The sequence below is a fragment of the Scleropages formosus genome, chromosome 25, assembly GCF_900964775.1.
Source record: "Scleropages formosus chromosome 25, fSclFor1.1, whole genome shotgun sequence".
Taxonomy (NCBI): domain Eukaryota; kingdom Metazoa; phylum Chordata; class Actinopteri; order Osteoglossiformes; family Osteoglossidae; genus Scleropages; species Scleropages formosus.
Window position 1 is genome coordinate 6,002,572 of NC_041830.1, and position 11,226 is coordinate 6,013,797.

General features: G+C 40.5%; 1 protein-coding gene across 2 annotated transcripts in view; it reads right to left on the reverse strand.

Annotated features, from left to right (window-relative positions):
- The window catches only part of LOC108928258 (contactin-associated protein 1-like), a 36,078-nt gene that overhangs the window by 20,425 nt on the left and 4,427 nt on the right, over positions 1-11,226 (reverse strand). For both annotated transcript variants that reach the window (XM_018742127.2, XM_018742128.2), the window contains exons 2-7: positions 8,057-8,158; positions 7,214-7,407; positions 4,464-4,617; positions 1,704-1,907; positions 1,295-1,479; positions 809-961 (exon numbers count right to left, since the gene is read on the reverse strand). In XM_018742127.2, coding sequence (XP_018597643.1) covers positions 809-961; positions 1,295-1,479; positions 1,704-1,907; positions 4,464-4,617; positions 7,214-7,407; positions 8,057-8,158 — 992 coding nt within the window. The remainder of the gene's footprint in view (positions 1-808; positions 962-1,294; positions 1,480-1,703; positions 1,908-4,463; positions 4,618-7,213; positions 7,408-8,056; positions 8,159-11,226) is intronic.

An 11,226-nucleotide genomic window follows, 5' to 3' on the forward strand; every position in this document is an offset into this window, starting at 1 on the left:
TTAAATTTTCTCTAAATTCTGACTTTAGCAGAGGTATTTTTTTACTTAAACAGTCCATGTAACATGCTGGATTTAGAAGGTTTTATTTAACATCAAGACAAATTAAGTCTACTATTAATAACAGTTGCATATAAGATGTTGCCTTAAAAAATCCCTTTGAACTCAAATAAGCTGTATTTTATAAATAAAAAATAAAGTAATACAATATTAAAAACACCTTGTTTTTACAGAAAATTTGCAACAGGTACACTGAGTGCACACCATACTGTAGACTTTATTTATATACCTTAATGTAATACTAATTCTTACTATTATTATATTATTGTTATCAATTTAATTTCCTAATAGACATAGTAATAATACATAGTTCTGGAACAGTTACTTAACTGAAAGGCTGATTAATTCTAATTAAAATCAATAGTGAGTTGAGCAAATTAGCCTCGTCAACAAGTTAGAAGTATTGTAAGTAGTACTATTTCCAGACACGTATTTTGTAACAGGTCAGTTCATCATCCTTATTGTAAAATAAGGGCTTTCAGCCCTGGGTGTGGCAGCCCTCTGTGTATGTTGGCTTTATGCTGCAGCTGAGCTTATTCAGGATGACAGAAACAGAAACATGCAGACAAAGAAGGATGAGCTGGGGACTGGACTTCGAGATGCACCAACTTATAGTACATGCTGCGGTGCACAAATAGTAATCAGCTTGTGTGAGTTTGTGGTACACCCTGTGTGTATGCATAAGGCTGACTGATATCGATGTCTGGTATGAGACATCACTGCCGAGCTGTTCAATTTCAAAATACCTTACCTGCCCTTGAGGGAAGCGAATCTGAGGCTCCTTCTGCTGAGCCATGCCGATAATATTAACGCCATTGAAGAAGACATTCTCTAGGCAGCCACGGAAGTTTACCTTCCCAGGGAGGTGTGACATGTAGGGCTCAATGACTCCACCGACATAAACCTGTGAAAGAATATCATGTTTAACCATGTGAGTAAAACAACAGTAATTTCACCATAAAATCAGTGCATTAAAAAGCACAAATTAACACAAAGGGCCTTGGAAAAAAAGGCAAACTGTATGAATTACATTAATCCCATTAATCCTATTTACCCTTTTATGAATGAGATTTCCAATCATCAGTTTTTATCATGGCGATCAGTGGGATAAGGCGAGTCATCATAAAATTTTATTAATCGAGGCTTTTTTCGCTCCCACTTTTCCTTACCCACAACTTCTCCTATGTGACTTCTCCCATTGTCTGGGACTGCTCCTACACACTGAGTACCTGCCCACCTGAGTGTCGAGATCCAGGTGGGTGAAGTCACCGTTGCAGATGGCACTTTCAGTGTGGCTGTCCACCGTAAGGTTGACCTGGCGACCATAGCGCTTGATGGTGACGTAGTGCCAGTGCTGGTCATCCAGGAGGTTGCCCACAGTGAGCGTGGTGAGACCTTCTACTTTGTGCACAGTGCTGCTCCCTGGAAGAGAGATTACAGGTCGACAACCTTAGTTTGAATTATATGAATCAAAACAATTTAAAAAAAGTTATCCAAAATGTGGCAAGCACGAAGGTAATGAGAAACATTTCCTGAGAACTGAAGCAAGTCTTCTCCTGATATATGACACGTAGCTGCTTTGTTTCACCAAATTTCCTACCATCACTGGACGACCCACTGGGACAGATGCCCGTCACAGCACTTACCCAGGCTAATGTGGAGATAGAGGCGGGAATTCTTCAGTTCCAGTGTCAAGACGTCCCCCTGCAGACCCTCGCTGTGCAGTAGCAGCCCATCTCGCTCAAGCGTCTTGAAGTTCAGGGCAATGTGGTCCTTCGGCGTATGGTGCCTTGCCCGTGGAAACTTGTAAGCCAGCATGTCGTTTCCACCGTACGACATGACGTAAGAGTCTTGCAAGTATACAGAGGACACAGATGGAAAAATTTACTGGATTCCTTCCTAAAATCATTCACACTCTACTATCAGGTGTTTGACACAGTCATGTGCTCTATTTAAGTCCTGAGATATATCACATTTAAAGCTATCTATTTTCCACGAATAATGCCGATATTCACATTGTTATTTTGTGTTATATTTCATTCTGTTCATTTCCTTCTACAACAGCCTGACTATTTATGAAGAGGTTTTTTTGACTACGAACATGTAACGCACATATCTAACACCCACAAATAGCTGTCACCATCAACCAGCAATACCTTGTGATTTTAAACATTTGTACAACTAAATAACTCAGCAGAAAATCAGGATCTTTTTTTAGTGCATTTTTGCTGCTATTTTAAACGTGTTAATTAGTATTGTGCTCCATTTAACTAACAAACTGATCAGTGTGACTTACAACCCCAATTCCAAAAAAGTTGGGACGCTGTGTGAAATGTAAATAAAAACAGAATGCAATGATTTGCAAATCTCATAAACCCATATGTTATTCACAATAGAACATAGAAAACATATCAAATGTTTAAACTGAGAAAATGTACCATTTTAAGAAAAAATAAGGTAATTTTGAATCTGATGGCCGCAACACGTCTCAAGAAAGTTGGGACGGGGGCAACCAAAGGCTGGAAAAGTAAGTGTTACTAAAAAGAAACAGCTGGAGGAACATTTTTCAACTAATTAGGGTAATTGGCAACAGGCCAGTAACATGATTTGGTATAAAAAGAGTATTTTAGAGAGACAGAGTCTCTCAGAATGTAAAATTTGAATAGACTTTGAATATCTCATCATAGGGGGTGCAGTGGCGCAGTGGGTTGGACCACAGTCCTGCTCTCCGGTGGGTCTGGGGTTCAAGTCCTGCTTGGGGTGCCCTGCGATGGACTGGCGTCCTGTCCTGGGTGTGTCCCCTCCCCCTCTGGCCTTACGCCCTGTGTTACTGGGTAGGCTCCGGTTCCCCGCGACCCCATATGGGACAAGCGGTTCAGAAAATGTGTGTGTGTGTGTGTGTGTGTCTCATCATCTACAGTACATAATATTGTCAAAAGATTCTGAGAATTTGGAGAAATGTCTGTGCGCAAGGGACAATTGGATGTCCGTGATATTCGGGCCCTCGGCCGGCACTGCATTAAAAACAGGCATGATTCTGTAATGGAAATCACTGCATGGGCTCAGAAACACACACACACATTTTCAGAACCGCTTGTCCCTCACGGGGTCACGGGAAACCGGAGCCTACCCGGCAACACAGGGCGTAAGGCCGGAGGGGGAAGGGGACACACCCAGGACGGGACGCCAGTCCGTCGCAAGGCACCCCAAGCGGGACTCGAACCCCAGACCCACCAAAGAGCAGGACTGCGGGCCAACCCACTGCGCCACCGCATCCCCCGTCGGGCTCAGAAACACCTCCAGAAATCACTGTCTGTGAACACAGTTCGCCGTGCCATCCGCGAATGCAGGTTAAAGCTCTATCGTGCGAAGAAGGAGCCATATGTGAACATGATCCAGAAATGCCGCCGTCTCCTCTGGGCCGAAGCTCATTTAAAATGGACCGAGGCAAAGTGGAAAACTGCTCTCTGTGGTCAGACGAATCAAAATTTGAAATTCTTTTTGGAAACCATGGACGCCGTGTCCTCCGGACTAAAGAGGAGAGGGAGCATCCGACTTGTCATCAGCGCTCAGTTCAAAAGCCTGCATCTCTGATGGTACGGGGGTGCATTAGAGTCTATGGAACGGGCAGCTTGCACATCTGGAAAGGCACCATCAATGCTGAAAGGTATATACAGGTTTTAGAGCAACATGTGCTTCCATCCAGACAACGTCTTTTTCAGGGAAGGCCTTGCATATTCCAGCAAGACAATGCTAAACCGCACACTGCATCTCTTACAACAGCACGGCTTCATAGTAGAAGAGTCCAGGTGCTGATCTGGCCTGCCTGCAGTCCAGACCTTTCATCAACTGAAAACATTTGGCGCATCACGAAACGAAAAATACGACAAAGAAGACCCCCGACTGTTGAGCGCCTAGGATCCTGTATCAGACACGAATGGGACAGAATCCCTCTCCCAAAACTCCAGCAACTGGTCTCCTCAGTTCCCAGACGTATACGGACTGTGGTTAAAAGAAGAGGGGATGCTACACCCTGTCCCAACTTTCTTGAGACGTGTTGCTGCCATCAAATTCAAAATTACCTTATTGTTTACTTAAAATGGTACATTTCCTCAGTTTAAACATTTGATACGTTTTCTATGCTCTATTGCGAATAAAATATGGGTTTATGAGATTTGCAAATCATTGCATTGTTTTTATTTAGATTTTACACAATGTCCCAGCTTTTTTGGAATTGGGGTTGTAGTTCTATAAGGATGTCACACTAATAACATCCCACTGCTCTTGCTTTACTTCATAAAATAAGCGTGTCATAGTATCTTTGCTGTTGTGTATGCAGCTGTGGTCACAGGAGGACTTGTGGTTTTTGACTTTTGTGGCAGCAAGTGTAAGTAAAAGACTCGCACCGTATGGGCAGCCGTAGATCTCAAGCCGGACACCAATTTTGCCACCCCATTGCGTGTTCCACCCCAGGGGCAAGAAGCGCAGGTGCTTGGCTGTGAAGGCATAGTGGAAATTGTGCCTCTTCACCTGATAGTAGTTCCAATTTCCAGACAGTGTCTGCAGAAAAGCAATAAAATGACATTTATTCAATTTGATGTGCTTTCACTAAAACAGCCAGTGGTCACTAAGTATAAAATACAGCAAAACAATTTAAAACATGAATATGAATCACATGATAAAAATGACGTTTCACGGGTCTCACATTTATAACTTCCATTGAAGTACCGTTGACGAGGTGTCAGTTTGATGACTGAATTGGTGCTGGCATTTAAACGATGGAAATTAAAAACAGATATTATAGGGCAGAGGCGCAAGTCTCGTTTCATATCAGAGATCGGATATGAATCATCGTACCTGCTGCAGGCCAGTTTTGTACATTATATCTGTGTAACAGAAACAATGACTAATAAAGTGGAAAAGCACTATTTCTAGGTACTGGAAGTTATTAAAGCTATATTCATCTATACTCCTGAAGTGCAGTATACCATCGTTTTTTTTTTTTTTTCTTTTTTTTACAGATTGTGGATAATTTGCAGGTTTTCGTAAAAACACCAGCTGTATTACTGTATTTTTTCAGGTCCAAACTCCCGTTCATTCTGTAAGGCTGGACAAAAAATGTATGCCTCACCACCCCCCGACCCCCGCCCCCACCCAGGTTCTAAGGCGCTATCCCCATCTACCGCTTAATGAGCTTTTTCACACCTTTGAAACTGGCAATAAAATACCAACATAAACTATACAGTAGAAGTAAGGAAGCACAAAGGGCATCTATTTACATCTGTACTGGTGTATAAATTTACTGTACCTACCATGGCAATGGTTTGCTGATTCTACCCAAATGGTGATCACACACACACACACACACACACACACATTTTCAGAACCGCTTGTCCCATACGGGGTCACGGGGAACCGGAGCCTACCCGGCAACACAGGGCGTAAGGCCGGAGGGGGAGGGGACACACCCAGGACGGGACGCCAGTCCGTCGCAAGGCACCCCAAGCGGGACTCGAACCCCAGACCCACCAGACAGCAGGACTGTGGTCCAACCCACTGCGCCACCGCACCCCCCCAAATGGTGATCATTACCAAAGAAAACAGTTCTTTGAGTTCCCCCCCTTCCATGCTTCATATGTTGTTGCAGCTGAGCCCTTATTCATTTGATGTCATTTAACTGTTTATTAAATTATTTGTGTCACTGAACACACAGCTGTCTTGTTCCATTATGTAAAAACCAAATTCTACGAAAACTGTTGAATTTTTACCGTAACAAAATCCTAAAACTGATTAGAAAAAAATATATGAAGTAGAATTTTTTCTCATTTCATATTGAGCAAATAACAAACATTCTGTTTCAAACCATTAATATACTATAATGAGTTCTCATCCAAATGCTATTTTTACTTAATTTATGCTTCATTTATGCTATTATGAACAAAGTGCTCGGTCTAGACTGTTTAGCTGGGCTCCAGGATTCAGTCTTGATTGCAGCACGTGACAAAATTTTTGTGAAGATGGCAAAACATTGTGCGCCTGTTGGAACACTGAAAGTACTGTAAACAGCACTTAACAATTCCTTCTAAATTCACTTTTGCTCACTGTTCTTTTGTCTAGAACGTCTCCCTATCGCGAAGCAAAAATTACCTACATTTCCACACCCCACCATCAGTTGGCAGCAAAATCCACTCAGTAGGAAAAAACTGCGATTGAGCTGAAGAACCATTTTCATTTACCTTCCAGTAGTTACAGCTAAGTGTAGCTTCAAGTTTAGAAAAATTAAAAGACTAAAATCTAAATTCTAAAGTACTTATATTTACTAGAGCTATAGCCAAGGTTTTCACGTAACCTTACCTGTAAATAAATCAAGACATTTCTATTATTAAGCTTATATTGACTGTGCTGACTTAAAAAAGTGCTCTGAAGCTGATGAACATAGACGTAACGGCACAAGCACACGTGAGGTTAATGGTATCGAATGGGAGGTTGAGAAGATTACTTTTTACTTTCAGCAGTTTTTATTAATTGGTTTCAAGTAATAAGAAATGACAAGTGTTACACTGCAATGTAGTGCTGTCATGTCAGGGGGCTGTACCCTGTTTTGTGCTGTTTCCAGGTTACAGCAGGCCACTGCAACCCTAAATAGATAGAAGGGTCACAAAGTATTTCTTATTTATCACGAGTGAACAGCGCTGGGCAGGCAGAGGGTGTAGAAACCTACATTGTTTAACCTCTTCAAAAAAAAAAGGTTTCACCTCTTGTAAAGTTATTCTTCTGAGTCCCAAAATGTCCAAATATTTTCTAAAATCATGACAGAAAGGGTTAATGCATCCGTTTTTGAACTGCAATTAATTTTAACGTACTGGCGAATCAAAATTCCGTGCACTTATGTCCATATCCTCAGTTAATGCAGTAAACTGTTTATTTACAAACATTCTATCTTTTAAGCCAATTTTGAACGTTTTTGCACGTTATTTTACAGGTACTATACCGTTTTCTAATGAGTGATACTAGACCAAAAATTTATTAAACGGAACTAGGTGTATAAACAGTTACCACGTATAATGCCATGTATAAAGACAGTTACCATGTAAAGGCACAACAAAGGACACTTTTAAATAATGTTTCAGACTTCAACTGATAACACTCTCCATACCGAGTTGCCCCCTCTTTGAACATAAGGGGTCCAGGAGTCTGGCCGGTCTCCATAGAGCAAAGTGTACTTGGTGACCCAGTCATAGGAGTTAAAGATGCCCTGGGTAGATATGGCAACAATGCGGTACTTTCTGTTGAGGTTGATCTGGAGCCAGGGCTGCTTGTCCCCGGGAGCTGGAGACCATCCACTGCTCCCTGCGGAGCACATGCGTATTCAGTTCACATGACCACTGTTTACAAACTGCCGCACAAATATTCTGCATGAATACATTGCACATACAAACATCCAGGGCAAGACATACTGTATGTACAAACACACTGCACACATCGATTGCATTGATTGCATTGTATTTCAAAACAAGAAATGTTCATAAGCACAGATTCTAGATGCATACATAAACGCGTGCACACTCACACGCACACACAGACACACCCACGACACATACGCACAGCACTGACTACCACAGCCAGTGGCATGCGCCACCATCTCGGTCACACTTACCGTATAGGCTGGCAGCAACAATGCAAGATAACTGGCTAATTGGCTAAATGGCTTCGAAATAAAAGTGTTATATGACATGTGAAAAAGGGACATTAAGAATCTCATTTCAGATACATTTTTGCATAGGAATATATGAAATTTTTCAGGGATATCAAACTCATTTCACGGAAAGACCGAACTGGCCGGGAGCAAATATGCATGCGACTTCAGGCAAGCAAATAAGGGAAGTAGACAGCATAAAGTCAGCATACACACTACCCTTCAGATGGCTGATTTTAACACCCCAAGTTTATATTTATCCAAACATTCCAGGGTATGCCCTCTAACAGACATGAAGCTTACCGTACAATCTGGCAAAATTGGCAGAATACAAAAAGTTATATCTGGAGGAGGCCAAGAAGGAAGATGCATACAGCGAAGAGGCCAGGGGATCGAGACAAGGTCCTAGAACGAGAAAGACGGGGAAAAAAACTGTCCTAAGTCATCAACACAAAGGAACAGAAAATGAAAAAAGTTTCACTTCCATAAACACACAGTATCATACTGCTGTATACATATAATTATAATTCCACAGACACGCTCACAGTTCATCGAGTTTAGCCATGACTCAGTTTGCAAACAGAATGCGATCTTCTAAATGCATGTCTGAACTGAAAATCCTCTTATTATTACTCGAGGGAAATTTACGAGTCATTCCTTGCACTCACATTAGGTCACTATTTTAATGCAAATGCATAAAAATATCAAACGCATCGTTCACTGTCAACCCAGCGTTGCTCTTCAAACTTTCACAACATGGCTCCCAAGACCTGGAAATGTCACCATCTCAATATGTTTATATTACTAATCACCGTCAACTTTCCTGAAATATTTTTCTTCTTTGGACATTGAGGGTAGAGCATTTTTACCAAATACTTATTGAAAATGTTACAAATGTGTCAACAGGGGACTGAATATTTGGGATCACTGATGCTGTTACGGCAAACGTTTCTGTTTGTAAATATGAAAATGTACATTTTAAATGGAGAATTTGTATATGTTCCGGTGGTTTATTATTAAGAATATTGCACAGAATATTACTTAAACCCTTATTTGCAGAGTACAGGGTACTGTATTATTTAAGAGTATTCTTGAGTGCAACGGTGACATCATAACAAAAATGTAGCTTTTCTGGAGGTTCAATCCAGAAAAATATTTACCAGTCCATGCTTAAAAAAAATGATTGACCTGTTTCTACAAGATAATTTATTAGCTTTCATTTATTTTTACTATTTTTTTCAAACCTAGTGTTCAGTCAATATTCATATTCAGAATTTAGATACGTGCCATTCATCCAAATCAAAAAAGGTACACGTTTTAATGGAAAACAGCACAGCAAGGAATACTGCCACTTTAGATAGAATAAAACTGGAGTAATACATCAGAAAACCCTGTGTTTAATGTGTGAATCTCCTCGTGAAATACTCTAAAAACAGGTATAGAAATAAAATATATAGGTGTTTGTAAAAAATAAAACATAGAAAAAATGCTTAGCCATGCCTAGTTTTCCTCCAAAAAATTAGTACAATCTGTGTTTTTAAACAATGTGTTTCTCCTAGAAGAGCTCAACATGTAGTAAAATACTTTTGTAAGTCAACTGGAAAAAAAATATGTGCTGCGAAGAAATTTTAAAAAATGCCACAAAGCTAATTCGTGCAAAAATTCAATCTCAGTGGTTCATGGATGAAATGTGTCAGACGTAAGTTAATTTTAAAGGGGACAAGCATAGACTTATTTTTATTCTTACATAAAGACTAAGGCTAACTAATAAAGTAAGTATTGCATTTAGCAGTTCTGCTTCAGTAGGATACCCCAGTAATTCTCGCTGCATTTTTCTTACATCATTCTTTATATAATCTGTAGCTGAAAAACTGTAAAAAAAAAAAAAATTAATCACACTGTCAAAAATGCAAGGGAGAACCTAAACTGTTTGCGCTGCTGATACTCTATTACAAACACTGTCGAGAGCAGATTAATGGCCACTGGAGTAATGTTAGCCAAAAGAAAATAAGTATTAAGCACTCACATCAAACTTTGAACTGGGTCATTAAGCTTTTTCAGCACACAGTACAAAGCATTAATGTTTGCCACCAGTGCTGTATGGTTATGCAGCTAACGCTCTCTGAAGAAAATGATAAGCATGAAGACTAGAGTGTTTCTACATCACCTCTGGACATCGACAAAGTAGACAGAATGGCGCAACTTGTCTTGCAACACAGACTGCGTACCTTAAGGATGGAGTTTAAAAACACCACAAAAGGTTCAGCATGTGCATCCTGTTTCAATAATGCTTGCAGAAGGCAAATTTGACTCTAACTAAGGTGCCATTACTCAGTAGCTTAAGATTTACTATGCTCGATGGGTGCACACATGTCTTACTATAAAATACCTAAAAACAGGATACTCAAAGGCTGTTATACTGTCTTGAAATGATGACCCTGGGAGCAGATTTATTACAACATCACCAGCAGGTGTACCACTGTGTGAAAATTTTTGTAAAATAAACATGCCTCCCAGGGAAGTAGACTGATTTAAAAAATAAAGATTGTATAAAATGCCCATATTTGTCATTATTTGCTCATGAAAAACAGCTTGCGTTTCCAAACACCATCTCCAGCTGAGCTCCCATTTGTTACTAAAAGAAGGTAAGTGCTCGGCGACATGTTTTACCTGCAAACAGCAGAAATGTTTTAGTCAGACAACAAAAAACTTTGCATGAATGGAAAATAAGTTTTTATTCTTTATTTGCAGTTCACAGAAACTTCTTGGAAACAAATGCATTTAAATTCCTCCTCTCCTCACTATGGGCGGCACGGTGGCACAAGTAGTGTTGCTGTCTCATTGTGCCTGGGCGGTGTGAGAGGAGGTGGGTTTAATCCATGCTCAGTCTGTATAGAGTTTCTTCTTTCCCATGTCTGGATGTTTCTACCAGGGGGCTCTGGTTTCCTCCTACAGCCTAAAGAGATCCTGGTCAGGTGGAGTGGTCACTATAAAACCCATAGTGTGAGTGACAGAGAGATAATGTGTTTCACTGGTATATGGATGAGTGACTCATTGTAAGTAGTGTATCTATCATTATAAGTCACCTTGGGTGAATAAGGTATCAGCTAATGTTACTACATAGTGTTCACTGGAAGGTACTTTGGAGAAAACCACCTGGTAAATGCAAACATATTCTACGGATTTCTGTAGTGTTTCCAGGCACCACCTGGTAATGCTGCGGCACACCGAAACAAGACAGTTTCGTTTTCTGCACAATGAACTGAACAGGCAGCTGCCACACGAATGACTTTGATGTGAAGTACACTGAGGCATTACCGAAATTGCTTCCTGGAATCCACAGCACTACTGTCTATGTCGGCAAGCCTTAGAACTTTATATGAATATATAATGTTACAGACTAATACGCATTTGATCATCTAATGGGCTGGACTTGAGTGAGAGGAAATGGAAGTAATCCATAAAACTGCAAT